This window comes from Pithys albifrons, chromosome 5 (assembly GCF_047495875.1).
Source record: "Pithys albifrons albifrons isolate INPA30051 chromosome 5, PitAlb_v1, whole genome shotgun sequence".
Lineage (NCBI taxonomy): Eukaryota > Metazoa > Chordata > Aves > Passeriformes > Thamnophilidae > Pithys > Pithys albifrons.
The window spans coordinates 25702457-25723888 of NC_092462.1; the positions used below are offsets into that span (position 1 = coordinate 25702457).

At 37.1% G+C, this 21432-nt stretch overlaps 1 protein-coding gene across 6 annotated transcripts in view; it reads right to left on the bottom strand.

The window, feature by feature from the left end:
• The window catches only part of TBCK (TBC1 domain containing kinase), a 106857-nt gene that overhangs the window by 5152 nt on the left and 80273 nt on the right, over positions 1–21432 (bottom strand). For all 6 annotated transcript variants that reach the window (XM_071555963.1, XM_071555962.1, XM_071555964.1 and 3 more), the window contains 2 exons: positions 14553–14728; positions 10183–10342 (listed from right to left, as the gene is read on the bottom strand). In XM_071555963.1, the coding sequence (XP_071412064.1) occupies positions 10183–10342; positions 14553–14728 (336 nt within the window). The remainder of the gene's footprint in view (positions 1–10182; positions 10343–14552; positions 14729–21432) is intronic.

Consider the following 21432-nt stretch of genomic DNA (forward strand, 5'->3'; position numbering starts at 1 on the left):
TAAGAGACACTGAGGCAGAACAAGATGCACTACATGACTACCTGATCAAGTACAAGTCCCGAAATAATCTCTTTAACAAGTAGGAGTTCATAGTAGCAAAGTTCTAAACTTCTCTAGCCAGAACTTTTGCTTCACATTGAAGGTCTTTTATATATGCAAGGAACTTAATCTGTCCACGTATGTGGCAAACCTGTATAGCTTCTGCATTCCTTTCTCTGTGTTTAGGATGGATTTAACCAGGAAGTGAGCAACTAGTATATGATCTGTAACCACTGAGGACTTGTTGGGGCAGAGTAACAGGTCACCTTAGACGTTTTGGCTGTTACATTTGTTTTGGGTACTTGCCCAAGGAAGACCAAAGGAAGCTCAAACATCTCTTTCCTTGTTAGTTTGGGTCATTCAGAACTGGATTCAAAGAAGCAAATGAAAAAAATGCCCTCAATCAAGCAAACAAAGCAACTGATAATAAAGTTAAACCAAACAATGCCAGTTATCATGAGCAAAGTAAATGGCATGCTTTTAGAGAGGCACTTGGCTGCACAGATGCTGCAATATACACAGAGAAATCACCAGCAGAGTGCAAATACCTCTCGCTATAATCACAGTCCAAAGATGCACTGTGGTGTACAGTGAAACAGAGACAAAGATAAGTCTCTTTATCACAAATAGCGCTCAGCTGTGCATATAATGAACTACAAAAATAGTTTACATTCCCAGTGAAATACTTCTATTAGACATCTCTAATTCATATGTACATATCTATCATCTCACAGTGCTCTCCACCTGTGACTAATGGATAGTGCTCTGTCTTGGACACCAATGCTGCTCATAGCTGGCAGAAATGAAAAACAGCAACAAGCATTCTGGCTGACAGGAAACAGCATGTTATTTCCTGAGTACAATGTTCCATGTGTCAACAGAGAGGTTCCACTCTCTGACTACTGACAATTGTAAACTGCTGAAAATAAACGGTAAATTCTGCTCCAAGTGTTTGGATGCCTCATCCATTTTATAACTACCATTCAATGTAGTCTTAGAAGAGAACACGCAAATAAATGCTTTGCACTTAGAGTTTGAGCATTAAGGCCTGTGTCCCACTGTATTTTAGAACTGCTTTAGTAGCGAGGTATGGCTGAAAATATATTTTCTTGACTTCATATGACAAGAGATTACTTTAAAATCTTATGGTGTGGAATTTCTCACTTCTTGTAGGGCCCCTGTGAAGCAAGCACTGCAAAATCTGTGGCTGTCAGCAAATGATGCATAGAAAGCACAAGATGACATGCCTTTTTATTTTTTTTTTAAGTTGTCACAGAATTGCTTGCTGTTGTCTACCTAGTTTTTGTGAGAAAGATTGCAATTACAGTTGAGAATATTGTGCCTGAACGTCCTGTCAGGGAAAATCCACTGAGCAGGAAACAGACTATTATTGGCATCTCACTACTGTGGGAATTGGCTGCAAGTCAGAGGCCTAGGGGCACACACACTGACATAAGCTGAGAATTGCCATCAAACTCCAAAGAGCAGCCCCCAAGAGCTTTGCACATATACCTGTCCATGCACTGCAAAGAAGAGTCCAAGTTTAACACATATGGTAATAAGGTTTAATTTGATTAAAGACATCCCTAGTTTTACTTTCTGCCTTTCCACACTGTCACTGAAAGTAGAAATAGTAACTTTTGGTAGAGAGTAGATTTGAAGTAGTCTATTATTAGCATTGTAGTCTTCCTTATTAAAGCTTTGACTTTTTATAATTCTGTTCCTCAGTACATGTTAGTGTCTTCCTCTCACAGACAGAGGAGCCCCATCTGTCACAGACAAGTACAGGAACTTGTGCCCCATGTTTCTGAAATGTTCCAATACCACCTGATATCCTTCCATGCCAAAATATACTCCATGAAACTATTATTTTCAAAATATATCAAAGTGTTATTTCTGGCATGTGCACTGATGGAGGGGCATGAGAGAAAGGACTATTTGAAATAGCTACATACATTGCCTCCCCAGTTTGCCCTTAATTTATGTCAAATACTAGTAGCTTGAATCCAAGAAATAAAGATAAAAAAGGTTAATGTTTTCTAAAAAGTTGAAAATCAGTGATCCAAAAAGAGCAAAATTTCATGCATTTCAAAAAAGCCCAAAGTGCTCCTCTGAATGAAAGCCACAGACTTCCTATAGCAGAAACTGCCATGTTGGACTTCATGTGTGGGCTGTATTTCCTTTATAAATGCTATCATAATGTGCAACTAGAAGTTTAGTAACACGCCCCTGCCTATATGATTTGATGTCTGCTAAGTAACCTAATTTACAGGCATGCAGTTAAGACAGATGATAACATGGTGAAGAGATAAGCAAATGGGTTATGTCATCCTTTGTAATCTGTAAACCACCTATAAAAGTAGTGCACAATTAAATTTCCTTTATACATAAATATATTTCTATCAATAGAAACCAGCTGTATTTTTAAGTTGCTTATGCTTTCAAAAATTTATCAAATGTTTGTGTTGACATACCTTTTTAGTATCAGTTTCCCCATTCCACCAATGAATCACACTCCTCTGTAATGCTTTTGTTTTCATTTAGACAACAACACTATATGAGGAAATGGAGTTATGCTTATCTGAGGTGGAGCATCAAAGGGATGCTACAAGACTTTATGCTTTTTTTTTCTGCCTCAGTGACCTTTCCTCCAAATACACTTCCCAAATGCAGTTACTGTGTTTTCATTAGCTGCATCTAGTCTTTAAATTGAACCTCCTCTTGCTACTTTCAGAGCAAAAATTGCATATTAAAGCGTGAATATGTGAGAAACTTGTACAATGACTACTATGTGATGTCTTTGGTGAAGACTATGGAAACACTGTTCCTCTATAAAGTAATGCATCAATTAACTCCACATAAAACACCCTTCCTGGTGAGCATAACTGAGACAGAAAACTGTAATTTGCATTTGAAAGCAGTCAGTTAAGACTTCATGCAGATACAAGAAGTCAGGCTTTCAAAGACAGACAAGATCACAGCAAATTCATATCAAAATTTGGGCAAATAATATATTTTACCCTGCATTGGTGTTGCTCTCAATACAAACAGCCTAACAGGACTGCTCCTTTAAGTTTCATCAAGGCCCTTAATAATCTGCACATTAGCACATTTATCAAAATGTTTCTACTACCCTGTTCCAAACAGTAAAATAACAGCTTTCAAGTGTGCTGAATGTATTATGCCAGGCACGTTACATTTTCAGACTGTCTACAGCAGAGGGTCTAATAACACAACAGCTTGAGCAGCGCCGCTCCCAGTACCCTTCAGGCTGGCCAAGAGGGTTGCTGTGTACACATTACTCACGTTCACAGACATTCTTGTGACAGGCTGTAATTAAAGGGCATGCTGGGAGGGAAAGAGGAGTAACATACTGCACCAGAACACCAAAAGAAGACTGCTGTGAGTAATGTTACCAGGTTATAAACATTAATAGCATACTCTGAGTTTAAAAGAAAGAAGAGACAATTGAGAAGCTGGAGGAGAAATATCATCCATATTTTTTAGTATTCATCCATTGCCACAAGGTTATTTCTAGTTTTTCACTTGTAAACTCACGCTACACAAACCTCTATTGGCTTTGTGCTACCAGTCAAGAGCTCACCTTCACCTCTCTGAAAGAACCCCCCAGTCAAGGTGATTAGTCTAGAGCTTTTTAAATGGCACTTTCCATATGCCACAAAGCAGACCTATCACTCAAGATTATTTTTAGTCAGCTACTTCTGATATTAAAGAGTTCCAGATAAATGAGAAATGACACTAACATTTTGGGAACGATAGGAACCTAAAGCCTCTCCTATCAACAGAACAGAGCCTAGTTATTGGTTACAATATTACCATAAACTGCTGAATGGAAGTAAAATCCCACAGAAAGCATCTTGGTGCAAACACATACTATGGGGTGGGGAGGGAAGCATAGAACCTGCTGCTCTAACAAGATCAAGGGAAAATTATCTACATGCAGATTGGTCAAATGGAACACTTTCTATTCCATCAGTACAAAAACACAGCAGCTAGAGGACTTACATGCAAAGATTTTAAAATAAGCCTACACAAACAGGTACTTATTAGCTGGTTTCAGAATAAGCTTTACTGAGAATGCAAGTAAGTGTAAACACATTTCTTGAAGTAATAAATTCTGAACACAGGAATTTTAAAATTTTAATTTTTTTTTAAAAATTAAAATCACAGACATTAAAAAATATCCAGCTGAAAATAAGCACTTGAAATTTAAAAATCAATTGCAGAGATTTTGTAACACAGCAAATTTATACTGACCAAAATATATGCAGTGCACACAACACAGTTGAAAGGATTGTACAATAAAAATACAGAAGCCAAACTATTTTATTTTTGTCTCAACAGAAAAAAAGCTGTGAGCGAACAGAAATACATAATTTTGAAAAGAGGCATAACAGCTGGCTTGAATTTAAAAATGAAAGCATGAGTCTTTCTGAAAGATTTTACCTCCTTCCCCCAAGTCTAAAGATGGTCCCAGACCTTGAAAAATGTTCAAAGAAATAGTTGAAAATAATTTCTTTGTGATTTGCAGTACTTTTTTTCTAAGACTACCTAAACTGCAAGTTTTGTCCAGTTCCTGCTTAAACTCTAGCACAAGTCTTTGGATTGCCCATGCAATGGATGCAATCCCTCCTGAAGCAGTCTGTCAGTCAGTGAGTCAATTCTCTTCAAAAGCTGATTCAGATGCAGTTTAGAGAAAAGAAAACAATTTTGCTCCAGACAAGCAGTATGGATATTAATTGCCCAACTCACCAATACCACTCTACTGGCATATCCTTACAAAAGTCTCCCAGACCTATAACACATTTATAGTTCATTAGCATCGCTCTTTCAGTTATCACTATTTCAGATTCTCCAAACCACAATACCAGCAAAGATAAAACACTATTTAAGAACTGGCAAACAGCCCCAGAAAGTGATAATTCTATTGTTATGAGGCAATAGACCTGAGAGATATGGATACAATCTCATCCATGAAAGCTCAAGAGTATTCTTTCAGAGGTGCAGTCCACAAAGACAGTGTAACCACAGCCAAGACAAATGTCTGGAGGAACTCTGGAGCCTGATAGCACAACTCCAAGATTCAGGTTCACCATTCTCCCATCTTTCCTGTCCTTGAACATTTCCCAGGTGACTGGGAAGAGCTGAGATTCTGCTTGCCAGCATCTCTCAGACATATTTTGATAGTCAAAGCCAAGGATTCCATGATTCCTCAACTCAGAAATCCAAACCTCTGTGTAGTAAGGCATGCAGGCCAAACAACACTTACATCAAACAACTACAATTTCCCATGACTGTTAACACTGGTCTCAGTGAGAATTAAAAAAAAGAACCTATTTTGAGTTTTAGAAGTAGCCTACTTTCCTTCAGAAGAGGAAAAGGAACACACAGGTTCTGCTCCTGAACCTCCATCTTTCATTTTCCCCCTTTCCAGAATTACAACAGCATAACACAACTCCTGGCTGGCAGCCCAAGTGTCTTCCTCAGGCTGTGTGAAGAGCATGTACTGGCAATAGCAGCTGGCCTGCTTTCTGGTGAAGAAAGCACTACAAAGTTTGTTACACTAACAAAAAGGGCTAATTTCACAGAATAAATAACAAAGACCTAAGCTTGTATTAGTTACAACCACCAGGATTGTTGCTGACTGAACTAAACCATTCAAACTTTTCAAAATACAAGCTCAATCTCTTCATTTTTAAAGGCAACAAAGAGGCGCCTGATGATTCCAGAAAGCTCCAAGTCTGAATGCAGATGGAAGGACAGAGCCCTAACAAAATAAACATGAGAAAGAGCCATTCTGGGAATCACAAGGAGCCTCTCCATCCCTGCAAAGAGAAAGTATCTTCCATTTTCACTCCAATTGTTCAACTGCTTTTCTTCAGAGATTATTTGCAAGAAAACACAGAATCTGAAAGATGCATAGTGGAAACATCTCAAGAAGTTTATTGCCTAATTTCTATTTACTTTCACGCTAGAAGTTTCATTAGGGCCTTCCAACTTAATTCATCTGTCTTTAGCAGCACAAAAGCACCTGCCCTTCAGTATTTATGTAACACCTAATCTTCAGATCACCTTTTAAAGTTTCATAGGTATCCATTTGTAGTTTTAAGACAGGCTTATAACAAGAAACAGCTTCAGCATGCAAGGATTTGCTTCTCTGGCAAGCGCTTTTGAAAAAGTCTGAGGGAGATGACAACAAAATACACAGGACTATCAGTCTATGCATTTTTGATAGTGTGCTGAGAGAAAAATGTTACTTTCATATAAAAAAAAGTATTTTTTTCAGCTCAGGAATATGTTATATAAGAAGAATTTTAAACCTGACCTTCTCATTCTTGCCTTGAAAAGGGTCAGAAAGATCTCATGGAAACTCAGGACTTTTTGTCTTTGCTTTGGAGATAATTTGTGCAATAAGAATGACTACTTTGTTTCAGTAACTTGTAGAAATTGTCTAGACAGTATATTTATAGCAGCATAACTTATCTAGATAAAAAATAATCAATGTAGCAACTAGAAGTTACAATTTAAAATTTATTTCCAGCTATAAAGACGTTTTTCGAGCTTTGATTTACAGCTTATCTAACTATCTTTTTCTAAGGCAAAAAATAAATGAGTTGCTCATTATTAGACAGATTAAAGTGTCCTGTATTATTTTATTCTGTTAGTGTTTAACTGACAATAATACACATATATTAAACCAGCAGGGAAACACATTGAACAACCACACGACACAAGGGCAAGTGTGTCACTGACAAATTTGACTTGCTAGAGAATGATTTAGCATCAGGTAAGATATTCCTCCTATTGTAAATTCAATCATCATTGAGTAATACAGACAGAAGTTTGAAATGAAAACAGGTAACAGCACTTCAAAGCTGACTGAAGGAGGGAAGATGAAGGACTATTCCCTTCCCAAAAAAGACCCAGACCAATCCCTGTCCTACATATGCATAAATACAATCTACCTTTTTACTTGCTGTATCTCTGACTTTGAAAGTGACACAAATCAGGAGATGTATTTGTCATGCAACAAAAATAGGAGCTAGAATTGAGCACTCATTGCCTATGTAACTATTACATTCCAAATGTAATGATCCCTTGCCCATAATGGAATTTACAGCACACTTACATATCTATGGATGTAGGAAAAGGGAATATCATGTACTTAAGTGGCAGCTTCTCTTAACATATTCAGAAGTTAAATACTTTTCAGAGACTTGTTAACAAGTGCCGAGAAACTCCTAGCACAAAGTGGCTGGCACAAAGTGAGAACCAGCCCAAAGGAAGGAATATTCACCAGACAGGTGCAAACCAAGCACCACCACATGATACGTCTTTTACAATACCTTTAGGCTGCTAATGGCACATTCAGTAAGACTCTTGTACATTAGCCAATCTATTAATTTAATTTTTAGGGTTAGTAAATTAAATGGCAGTAAATTAAACATGCAGGATTACCCTCTTTTAATTTCATCCTAAGGAAGTGTTCAGCTAGAGCCAGAGCTCTCAGAACCAGAGTCAGTATGTGACAGTGCTGGCTTCCTTGGCCTCCTGCTGGAACAGTCCTGTGGTGAAGTTGTCAGTTTTCCCTCTCACCTCTCAAATTCTAGACAGCATTTTCCTCCAATTTAAATGTTTTATCATCTGGCTCCAAATCAAATACAGAAGATTGAAACAGAAATGAAGTGTGAAAAGGTTTTTTGTACAGGTCTGCTCAGTACACTCAACTTTGCTTTTTAAATTATTTTTTAAATGATGCCAAGTAGGCTACTAATATGAAGCACAATTGAAAGGCTCAAGCTTCTAATTACAAAAAGCCCCATAAGCACCCCCACCTCTCAGTCCTGTATAAATTTAAACCACTTTTAGTTGTGTAAGTATCAGTGAATACTTCTGAAAAATTCTCCTTTAGGTGGAAGGTACAATATGTGGCCTGTTGCATTTCATCTGGAAATGGATAACTCTGTTTAGAAAAAATACATTTTAAGTTGAGCATCTTGTAACACAGATACAAAATCTGGTTTTGTTTCAGTGCATTCACTTCTAAAATTTTTCCTATGACTGGATTACCTATCAGAATTAAAAAAGTAAAAACTATTGTTGTGTCAAGCCTTGAGCTACATAGTTTTGGCATGAATAGTGGCAGACAATTCTATGCAGCCGTGCAGAATAAAAGTGAAACTGGCCTTAATAAATTTTCCACAAAAGGCAGTTCTAAGTTTTATCAAGACAGTCAAATTCAGGTTTTATATGTACTTTGAGGGTGTGATAAAGGTGGTTGGTCCTCACCAGTATTTAGGTTTAAGTATTCAAATAATTTGCGGTCAAACTGGTCAATCCTGTATTTTTTGCTATTTAAAGCTCTACACTCTTTTGTTAGGCTTTCAAGAACTCTAAAGCAAATCAAGAGGCAAAGCAGCATTTCTCCTTTATGGAAAGCTAAAATGTTGACAATTCTGGGTCAATATTGTCTCAGTTGCAGAAAATCTGGGTTTAGAGGGTAAGACAGCACCTCTCACAGACTCACTAATAAGCACACTGCAAGTTTTCTTTAGCTGCATAGCAAAGGAAACATTTGAATTTCATTTAATGAAACATTTAAAAAATACATAAGTTTGCATCAGAAACGTCACTCATAGAAGAAAATGGTATCTTCATGGTTGTAGTGGAACTGTCAGGCTGCACTGTAAAGCCTCTGTCCTTTCCATACTTGGAAACTTGTTACAGGTAGCTTTTTCAATCCACTTTAGTTCCTCCAGAACTCGCAGAAAACAACTTGGTAATATGTGGAATGTATTCTAGGAAGGCACTCATTAGTGCAAATCAAACCACTTCCTTTTTCCAGTTTCTCAGGAAGTGAGTGAATGGTTAGGCTCTTACTGAGATAAACTAAGATATCGGTGATTTAAAATGTCATTGTTGAAAACAGCTGTATAATCCACCATCAAACATGTAAAACATCATTAAAATAATCTCCATTTTGCTCTTAGCATTTTATACATTTTGCATTTGTCCCTCTGAGGGAGGGATTTATGCATTCAGCACTTAGTGAGGTATTGTTACTATTCAAGTTGATTGATTTCATGTTGAAATGTTTATCATGAACTTACTCAGACCTTCCCCACAAACCTAGACACTCACTAACAGAACCTATTTGAGATTTGCTGAAAAGTCTCTTTTATGTCATCTCTGCTACTCTTTAAAAAACCTGATACATAACACGAGTTAACTTTCTAAATAATAAAATGCAGGTTAATGAAAGGAATTTCTCACTCTACAGCGCTCTCTCTAAAAAACATCTTTATGTGTTCTGCTGGTGCTTCTGCCATTCCTGACATGAAGATCTTTTAATGACCCTCAGCCCATCTTATCAGGGTTTCAGCTCATGTTCTTTGAGTAAATGAGTTTAAGAAACTGGGGAACTAAAGGTATACGATACTTAAAAGAGTGTCTTAAAAAAAGAGAGAAGTGCTTACATATTTCTACTTGTTATTCTGGTGGTTTTCAAGGCCATCAAATATTTAATTACAGAAAGGAATAGGCAAGTCTGAATATTCTCCCTGTCTAACTAAAAGCAATGACAATAAAAATATCATATGAAAGTTACCAGGAAGAACCACTGCCATCTTCCCTGAGCACAAATTCATGAACAAATAATTCAAAAAAACTCAGCAATACATTGGTTCTTATTAGTATTTTACTATTTACTAGTAAGAATAAGAATTTTATCTTATTTCCTTTGCATTTTATAAGGTATCTGTCCGCATCCAACTTATCTTGTATGTGCTTCCTAACACCACAGAAGGTAAATGCATGTCACTTTTGAAAACTAGATCTTACTGATGCACATTAGTAGTGTCGATGTCACTTCTCTAACATGCCAAACCCAAAGATTTTAAAGTAGAAGGTAGTGTTAAGTAATTTAATTTCAAAATATTAACCTTTTCAGATGTTGAGCACTTGAAATGTCTGCCTAGAAGCAGAAATGAACAACAACCAAAACACCATTCCAAATTCTGTAATCATACCCAATTAATCTAAGTTTTCCACTTACTACTGTTTGTATTCATGCCGTTCATGTATTTCTAAGTGCAAAAATACATGTTATAGCAATATACTTACAGCTGCTGTGTTCTTCACTGCATTGCCTACAATCACCACAACTCTGCCTTTAAAGCTCTGGAGCGTTGCAGTCGCTGGGCACTGGATGAGCTCCCCCTCTCCAGTAAATGCTGATGCAAATGGGACATTGATGCTGCCAGAAATGTGGCCACGGTTAAAGCTTAGGAGGACCAGTTAAGGAGATCTGAAAGGCAGAGAAATGTGTGGTACATGCATAGGTGTAGGAGGAACCTGCTCGCCACCCTGGCTGTCATGATACAACAGTGTTGGTCTTCTTTGATAGTATAATTTGACAAACCTCATTTGCTATTTACTCATATGGAGGAAAAAACTTCTGACATATGACACAGCACAACACTACAGAAAATGATCTGCTAAATGAAACACTTGGTGCCGAAGAACCAATATGCACAGTATATGTAACTTTCCGGATTTTACTTCTAATTAGCTCTAGTCCAATAATAATAGCCAAATACCAATAAGCAGCTGGAGCACCTTTTCTAGAGGAATTTTATGCAAAAGGAATGAAGTACTTACAAGAAGAACCAAAGCTAAACAGGGATTATAGGGAAACATCCTCAAAACTCCTGTCAACCCTCCCAAGCCCTCTACAATTTTGATCCAAATTGACATTCTAATGTACGTGCCTACAGACTCCCAGACAATAATCACCACATACATGATCTGCAGTCCCACTAACAGCAAGTGTGTAATGGGTATTGTAAAACAAACAACTCTGAGACATAGTCAGCTGTCCTTCACTTTCAGAGGATGAATGTTCAATGAGATTGTTTGTGCAAGTCTCTTAAATAAAAATTAAGTTGGATAGCTACTACTTAGCTTTTCATGAATTTGCAAACACACCACAATCTTGAAAAAAGTCTGAATTATTTTCCTAGACTGTACACACATGCCTGGAACACTGCCCTTCCCTGACGATAAAAAGAACAGCTTTGAAAAGATGAAAAAAGGAAAAGTTCTGCAAAAATATATACAATGTTAAATATCCAGATTAGTCACTATTACCAAACTTGCAGAAAGCTGGTGAAATTTCTAACTAAATCCCAGAATCCTATGAAAGAAAGGAGCTTCCTTAAATGGAGGTAAAATTTCATTGATTTAGCTTAATAGTAGCACTCATTTCTTGTGATTTATCTAACAGTTTCAGTTTTATGATCATATTTGCTACATGGCTATATAAAAACATTTGAAAGAATAAAGGACAATCACGTACCATTTATTAATGTTGTCAGTTTATTTCCACTTTTAATGGAAAAATTATATCCCTCCTTCCCTCATCTGTGCCAACTCCCTTTCTCCAACTGTTTATAACCACATAACTCTCACTGCTACTGACCAAGTTCTGAAATTACCATAATTTAGACAGAAAATGACTTTGGTCAAATCAAGTTGCTTATACCTACATCACTGAGTATACTTAACTGCTCAGAAAAACTTGACCTAATATTTTTAAGAAGTTCTAATTACTAAGATAGTTATCGCAAAGGCCAAGATTTTTTGCTACAGACTGAGAGATCATAAGTATGCAGGTATAACTTTTTAAACATGAATGCAAAGTGACAATATATCTGCTAACATGCTTAATGAAAAAAGCCTTAAGTGAATTGCTGGCCAACTGAAACAGTGCTTTGTGTATAAAACCTTTTCATTAGAAAGTCTTCTGTTGGGACAGAGGGATAGTAGCTCTTGCCCCCTTCAACATGAGATTCATTACAAAACAAACCCTTAGCTTTCAAAAGCATGCTATTATAAAATATGAAGTATGTGTGGTACTTGTTGGAAGTCCTCTCATCCTTTTATCAAATCACTCTGAGAACAAAGTGAGGATAAGGTTTAGTATGATAGGCAAAGATGGTGAAGAAAACTAAAAACAAAACCTAAGAAATGATCATATTTTTGAAAGAGCCCACAGTGATCTATCACATTTCAAAACACATGCCACAGTAACATACAGACTGCCAGATCCTACCGTACAGTTTGCTGAAATTTTGTGACCAACACAGAGACTATTTCCTTACTGTAAGAATGAACAGGACACTGAACACAGCATTCTTTGGTTTCCCACATATAGTCATAACTGCTGACAGCTTAATAGCTTTCTACATACCATATATTTTCTTCTGCAACTGAAATACAAACTGATACATTCAAGGGTAATTTTACTACCAGGCTGGCTTTTTAATAGTAACATTTCCTACCTCCTGATATCAGACGGGTATTAGAATTTCAGTCCACCCATTATTTAAAAGACAGGACATTTTCGTCTATCATAGACTTCAACCAGACTGAAACAGCAGCAGCAGTGATTACAGTGCACTATTCAAGGTAATGGAGATTTTCACTCTCCACGACAGCTCCTCAAGAAATATAAAGTCTGATTAAGATTTCATAATATGAAAGACACCCTCATAAAAACACTTAATTCATAGAACTCAAATGATTTTAAAATAATTGAAATTTTCAATCCACACTGCTAGAGTACAATAGGATTAGTACAATAGTACAGCAGAGTCTATTATCAAGCTATTAGAAGAACTACAGAAACATTTAAGCAAACACCTTGGTTTTCATCCTCATTACATGATGATTAATGGACTTATAAATACATCCACTACTGTACACAGATAATAACCTTTCAGTGCCATGATTGTAGTCTAGGCATTTTATATTACTTGCTTTCCATCTCCTTTATCCTTGGCGATTTCTAGGAAGTGGCTTAAATAATTAATAATACAATGATGCATGGAGAAATAGAAACATAATTTAACTTTGTAGTATCACAACTTTCTAAGTCATAACAGTAACTTTTCATAGTTTTTATTTCCAGAGACTCCTCTTTTAAAATGGACTCTAAATAGTACTCTCTATTGATGAAGAAATCATCTGTCAGAAAATAGCCTGTGTTTTTACTGTTCTCTGAATAAAGAGGACCACATTTTCAACAATCTAGATGGAGGAGTAAAGAAAAGACCAGAGCCCAGAAAATAAAGAGTTAAACTAGTCAGATATATGAATCTGTACTTAATTAGAGTCTTAATTGATCCCTGAAAATATTACATGTAAGCAAAATAAAAACTAATTTTTTGTATTCCTTTGAAGATTCTGTTTTATCTATACAGCAGATCACATTACAGGTTCAAGCTTAGCATACAATGAAAGTATAATTTCTTAAAACCTAGTTTTAATTTGGATTATTGCAAAATTCCATTTACTATGATAAGAATAATTTTACTTCTACATAGTAAAAGGAATATTTAGTTTTCTACTTCACCATGCTTTGTCACAAAGATTGGTAAAAAATATTTAATAGAAAACATGTTAGAGGCAGTGCCTTTCTGCATATACAATTAATTTTAAAGTGGCATTTTAACAAACTGGATGAAAATATGTGGTCTAAACATTATTTAAATTTTTACTACATCTTTTAGCCCAAATACTGGCATTGATTCATCATTCACTTCAATGTCTAGAAATTACCTTCTTCTAATACACATACGGTATGTTAATAGCATTAGTTGGGTCTTTTCTCTTGGTAATGGTGTTGAGAGCCTGTTGAATCTCTGTTATTGAAGACCTTCAAGAGCAAGCCAGACACTGGTAAAAGGAATGATCATCCTTTCTCAAAGTAAAAGGTGGACCCTAGTTAAGCTTAGAAAAGCCTGCTAAGATCACCAAGTCCAACTGTTAACCCAGCACCACCATGGTGACCATTAAGCCATGTCCCCAAGTGTCACATTCACACTTTTTTGAACAGGTCCAGAGATGGTAATTCCTGGGGCAGCCCTTTCCAATGCTTGACCACCCTTTCAGTGAAGGTATTTTTTCCTAATATCCAATCTAAATCTTCCTGGTGAATTTGAGACCATTTCCTCTTGTCCTGTCACTTGTTACCTGGGAAAAGGGACCAACCCTCAAATTACTACAACTCAATAAGGTCCCTTAAGCCTCCTTTTCTCCAAGTTAAACAACTCTGAGTCTTTTGCTACTTTTCTGTTGAGTATTGTTTGCCCATTAGCTTCTGACACAGCAAGCTAAGAGTAGGCTGCAAAGAAAACCCTCTATCTACATCACCTTTGCTATCATAAAATTAGTGATGCTTAAAAAAAAATTATACCAACCAATAATAAGTGTATTCCCACAGCTTAAAATGGTAAGGCAAAAACTCATTTGTCCTTTTTCTGCAAACCAGGCCTCTCTATGACAAAATCCCCCTGCCTTCAGTTCTCCCACTCTACCTCTCCCACATCCCTTTCCCTTATTTACCATTCTAACATCTCATTGCCTGAAGACCATGAAGTAATTGATACAAGCATGACTTGACAACACTGGCACTCAGATGTGAAGGATACTCTTCGCTGTTACGAATGTCCACCACCAGCAGCTTTGGCTTGCTAGGCTTTGTCTTCTTTACAGGTGTTTTGGAATGACTAGGTCCTGTCAGCTCACACAAATCAATGAGATCTTCTGCTGAAATTCGTGGTGACACCTCTGCTTTCAGGTCATCCAACTTGATGGAATCCCTAGACTATAAAAGAAAAGAATTTATGTTACAGGTGAAAGAATTAGAGATATGGTTTTCTTTGAAACTTGACAACCTCCAAGTGTAATAACCCAGTTAGACAGAAACACATCTTTTCCTTATAATTCTGAACTAGTCAGAGCTAAACTATCCATACAGAAAAGGTCCAGAGCCTGCCAAATGCCTATCTGACAACTATAACCCTGTTTTCTGTTGAAGTTTTTAAAAAAAGAGAACTGCCTGGCAATCTGTGCAAATTATTTCAGTTTGTGATTTGTTAATGAATCCACTGTGGCTGAGGGGGTCAGAACACCCACAGAACATTTTTCAGCATTCAAAACTAAGTAAATTGGGTAGAAAACACTCTTTAAAAAGAGAAACTGAAAGGTCTCTTGCTTGGAGCAGAAAAGATGGGTAGCAATAGGCAACTTGGCACAGAAACTGCAGGGATGCCTCTGTAAGATACAGAACTATCTAAATACCAGTTATTACCCCAGCCCAAAGACTAGGCACAAAACAGGACACCAGTGATAGACGAAGCAGTCCTGTTTTATAATCCAGAAAATTTGCCCTTAGCTTTGTGAGACAAGGAAATTTATAAACACAAATTTTTATTTATATAAAAAATATATTTTGGGTGATGGGACAGATGACAACACAACATATAATACCACACACCTGCCAGTACTCAAGCAACTAGCATAATATTTGATGTTATTTTGCATAAGGAACTTCCATTGTGAATTATCTCAGAAATATTCCTAAGTGCTAGTTTTTCTGTACTCTGTACTCCTAAAGAGTATCATAGTAGTAAATATTATGTTTTTAAAAAATATTCCATTTCTGATACTTTCTTTTAGATTGCAGTGATCACACCAGTACAAAACACTGTTTGCTGATAGCCCAGGAAAAAAAAAATCCAGAGAACAGGAGGAATACTATGAAGAAAATGGAGGTATTGCTGATTAGTATTAGAACAATTGACTGTTATTAGCTCTAGCTTCTGTTTTGGTTTCTAATTTATCTGAGAACTATTCCAAATTTAAAGAATATGCTAGACAGAACAGAGAGACATAAATATATACTTTTTCTGAGTCATGTTCCAGAAATTACTTCCTTGGCAGTCTAGCAGTTAGAAATACCTCTGCTGTAAAGCAAGTTATCAAAAAGCACTCAAAATTACAAATAAAATCAGTAATTCTACTTCAGGGAATATATTAGCTCACCAAACTGCCTTTTCCATCTGTATATTATAGTATTAAAAACAAAGGAACTTACAAATTGTTCATCTCAACACATAATTTCCTCTCTAGTGCAGAATAATAGAGGTCAAGATGCTTTATATGTGGTTTCTGGGTAATGTTATTCGTTTCAACAGGACAGTCAATACTCAAGGGAGACCTGTTTCCATAAAAGTAACAGTGTAACAGAGGGCACACCCAACTCCCAGTTGCCATCTAAAGCCACCTCCCAGTTGAAAAGCTGAATTTTCCTCAGAGAAGTCGAAGGAAATGAACTGCACCAAAGTGGAAAAGTAAGAAAAAAAGTTCAAACTCTTCTCACAAACTTCAGACTTGCCAAATAAATTAAGCAGTCCATACCTAGGAGATTCACACACACACACGTTTGCAAGACTTCCAAGAAAGTCAGCAATGCAGAACGAGTACCAATTACATGAACACACACTTGGCTGAGACAGCTTAATTTGCCTGATGACTGAATCTGCATTCCCCCTCCACAGGGAACAGCTTCTCCCTCAGGAGAGTGAGTGTGGAGCAACACCAAGGAGGGAGGGGAAGCAAGTCTCCTGCAAGGAGTCCAATCCTTGAAGCACGGTCACACAGGTAACAAACACTCAGTTAGAGAAGTCAGGCATTATAAATGCAGTCTATGCCTGTGAAGCTGCTGACATGACCTGAATTAAATCTTCTGGAGAAACATTTACATTATGATGTTCTGTAATTACACAACCACTTCCTACATTTATATATAGAAATCTTGTCTAATGCAGTAGATGGGATGAATGCCCCAGGAAAGAATGAAACTTTAAGAGGAAAGCATGAAGTTCCACAGCAGAAAACAAACCAGCTAAAATTCACCTAAACCTATATAAAAACATTTTCTCATTATCTAAAAGTATAAAGCCATAAAAAATGCTGTATAGGTACACACTATCTGTCCTGCTAATAGGTTTTAATAACCAGGACAAGCATTTTTTAATTTTAACCGAGATGAAAAGAAGGAAAAGCACATTCAACTGTGAATTTTACAACAATCTTTGCTTTGACCTAGTATGTCTGAATCTGCATAAACAGTGTATTTAGTGATACAGCATCTCTATATTGGCTTTGAAGAAAGCCGAAGCCTCAACAGACTTGCTGGAAATAGAATTGCTGAATCAATTCTTTCCCTTAACCACTGTTTTATCAGACTAATTTATTTCCTTCAAATTGCAAGGTGAAATATATGCATGCATTATAAAATAATCTTTCCTAATTATATGTCAAAAATTGACTTTATCTGCTGTATCTGGTAACAACTATATTTCATGTCAGACATGTTCTCACAGAAATTTTCTAATGAGCTGCCAGCATTAGCTCACCACAGTTAACACCAAGGTGTCAATCCTTCTATACCCAGTTCTCACACCTTCTCTTCATACCACTGTCCTGCTAGAGTTTGGCACTGGACTTGAGCTCAGACAGCTCTTGAGGCCATCATAGGTGCTGAGCACCCAAATCTTGCAGATTCTTCTGAACCTTTAACGCTTTCCCTGCTGCTCTCCACAACAGTGTTCCAGCTGTTGTCCACCACTCCAGTGACTATTCTCTTTGCCTGTGCCTGGCCAAGTAAGAGGAGATCTTGCACAAGACACAGGCTAACATTTTAGAGAGGAGGCTTCACATTTGTCCTAACTGCTGGCTTCAATGCCTGCTTACGATTTATGATGTCATTGCAGGCATTGCTTTCCAGCAGTGGAGAACCAGCAGGAAAAGCACATGGAGGAAGGCAGAGGGCCCCCTTTAAACCAAATCCTTTGACTTAGGTTAGCTGCACTCAGAGAAAGGTTATGATGCTGATAGACTCTTAGTAATTATTTACATATATCCAACAAATTGTGAACAGGCTGTAGTATCCAACTGAGACTTTGACTCCAAAAAAAGTAAGTTGCAGGTAGTCATATTTCAGGACAGCTGCTTACAATATCTTGCTGAATTTATCACTAGCAATAATTTGTTTTAAGCAATGAAGGGGCTGTAAGGATTATCCCACAATCCCAAATATTCATGCTGGTAGTAATCTATGGGGAGTACAAACAGGGCAATTTAAAAAAGCTAGGATAACCACTGGGAAAAGCTTGTAAAAAAACTAAAAAGCCCATCATATATGTAAGATGCTTCTTTCTTCCTTCCTTTCAATTATCTTTCTGCTGTGACCTATTTACACTTTTCCAAGGCAAGTACATAATTTCTAAAAAAAACTTCTCTCTTTCTTAAAAAAGGCAAATGCTCTACTTTAAGTACAGTGCCAGAAAGTAGTTCAATGTCCAGTCACACACCCGTGTAGTGCTCCTACAGTCTACTCAATACACTCATAGGTACTCTGTTATTCTGTGATATATAAAGATGAACTTTCTATCATTACTTAGAAAATGTAAGATTTATCAGAAAGGTACATGCACATTCTCCCACACATGTACAGACAAGTCTCCATGTGCTAAGATACTGACTTAGTATATTAAGTTGCTTTATATGTTTTCCTGCAAAGAAGAGAAACTTATTTTAGCATATTCTAACTTCAAGAAGGAATGGTGCTTTAGACTATTCAGCCATAAGAAACTGTTTTTCAGGGAAGACTGCTTAATGAGCAAGATGGTAAAAGGAAAAAGAGTCCTTAAGCTGAAGTCTGGGGTCTTCTTGTCTCCCGGAAGTTTCTCCGACAACACCCTGAATTCTTTACTTTCAAAGTACTTATTCTTCTCACCCCATTAATTTTCAAACAGCTCTGGGAATTGCTAAGCCATATTTATTTACTGCTCTTAATAAGAAGAAATAGGCATTAAGAATTTAATTTTTGTTTAATATTAGCAATTAAAGCTGTTAAACCATTCTCAATTTAGAAGTCAAGTTTCAGAAAGATTAAAGCACTCCAGAACATGAGGCTGATACAATCATAGCTCCTATCTCTTTTCCCATTAGCCTGTAATCTCTCATAGGCATTTCACCAAGAATATTGAATGAAGATACCCACTTTTTTGAGAAAATAACCATGTATCTTTAGTCCTGCTGAACCTGAACTTAACAATCCCAGCTGATAAACACAGTAGCTATAAAGCAATTTTTTATCCATGGAAAGGATAGCTCTATCTGAGTAAATACAGGGTTTCTCTCCTTTGTCTTTGAAATTGGCAAAACTTTCGCAACTAATTTAATACAAAAGGAACTTCAGTCTGAGTCAGTATAATTAAAATCTGAGGTTCAAGCAAAGTAGCAAAGTCCTTCATAAAAAAAACATGCTTCATTGAAGATGTTATTTCGTATTTTTGGAACAATGTTTTGCTTCTAAAATCAATGTATGTATGAAATAGGACCACAAAACTATTTTAAAACAAGCTTGTAAGAAAATGGTTTAAGCCTCCCAACACACCTCTTCACCATTCCAAGACCATTATTAGCAAAAGGCCATACAAAAAGGCTTCAATGTTTTTTGATGTTCAATCATGACTGTTTATAAAGGAAGAGAAGTCAAACTTCCAAAATTTTTCAACAATTGAGAGCAACTGGTCTCTTCACAATCCCTCTTGCAACCTCATTCTTACACTTCATATTCAGTCCTTCCTAGTGAACATATTCTACTTCTTGTAATTCCAAGTCAAGGCGCTGGTGCCTACCTCCTTTATGCTCCATAACTCCCTCTACTTCCTATTTAAGTTTGGCCCATTTCACTTTGCAAGCTGTACTGTTCCACCCCCTCCACCACCGGGACTCCCCCACAAAGCTCCCTGCTACAGAACGAGTGTGCAAACAGCATCTTCCAGCCAACTGTCAATCATAAAAATCCTCCATGTGTTTTCACACAATACTGTAGGCAGTCTATAAAAATGTAAGTGAGCTCTTCTTGCCAAAGCAGCTCATTATTAAGGAAACCTCTCTCGTTCTCCCTGGAATTACACAGTTGAGTGAATTAGCTGAGTCAGCAGATCTGAAAGACAAGTTATTCCCTGTATGCAGCTAGGCAGACATGCTGCAAAGTCTCAGTTATTGCCTCTGATATGATAAAACAGGTAAAGGCTTCTCACCACTACAGGGAACTATTTAAAAATACAGAGCTGTGAGACATACTCCAGTCCTGCCTACCATCACAAGATGGTAGCTATATTGTGAAATAAAGCTTGAAGGAATAGCAGCAGCAAGAATGATCAGCCTTCCCTGCCTTCCATCGCTGCCTCTTTTTTTCCCTTCTTCATAGATGCTCTCTCCTTGACAAGAAATTGTATTCCCTCGACTTGAGAAAAATTATTGCAGCATCTTTAGGACAGTCAGATTCCCTTGTCCTCTTTAAAAACAAAACCTACAGGAATTTAATATCACATCTCAATGCAAACTACAACTGGAAGAGGAATTTCCTTCATCATGTGATCATGTATCTCCCTTGGTCTCAGACACCTTTGACTTAGACAATTCACCTTTTTTCAGGATTCATCTGTAGCTGCTATTTATTCATGATTCCTGTTCTCTGAACTGGCATTAACAGTGGTAGCACAGCTCTGTGACATGTTCAGTTATGTGAAGCCTGTCAAAACATACTGATAAGGCTGTACATTAACTGGTGACTACTAAAACAAGTGCTGAATTTGAGTAATAGCCAAAAAGTTTGAAAATATGGTTATCCAGACAGTTACCTGTAAGCTGAATGTATTTTTCACATAAATCTCCTTGGATTTCTGCATCATTCTGTTCACTGGCCTAGGCTCAGCTCTGGTGAACTATATGAAAATCATGATTTTAGCATTAACAGAAACATTTCTGTGTATCAGCCTCAAAGTGTTCATTTACATTTGTAGGATGGAGTCTGTGAGTAAATTTTGCTGCAGGTTCAACACTACTATTAGTATGGACTCTTCCAGTTACTCTGTCACACACATCTGAAAATAAGGATTTTCAATGCTAATGTCAGTTGGGAAAAAATATATATACACAGCTATAACAATTTTACTAGTAGGTTAACACGGTGTTGACAAAATCACATAGGCCACCAGCCCATTTGGACTAGGCTATCAACCGCAAGAAGACAAGCAACAGCACCAGGTAAGAGAGGTGCATTCAGGAAAGTCTTTTCTATCCTCTAACTGCACTCCCAAATAAAGTTCGATCATAATGACACCACATCCTGACTCAATTGAGAAAACACACAGCACTTAGTCAGGCCTCAGAAAGGAATGTGATGGAATCCTAAATTCAAGACTAGCCTAAGGCAGGCTCCTATAGAGATGTATGTGGAGGAAAGAATAGGGGTAGGACAGAGGACTGAGGAGCAGAGGAACAAAACACCTTAGGCTGACATAATGCACCCCCTCCCTATGTAATGAAAATTCACCTTTAATACATTTTCTTACTAACACTCTCACATCCCACTGTACTGTAAGACATAACTTTCACAGCCGCAGGATATGGCATACAGAGGAGGTGGTTCCAGCTGGAAATAGAGTG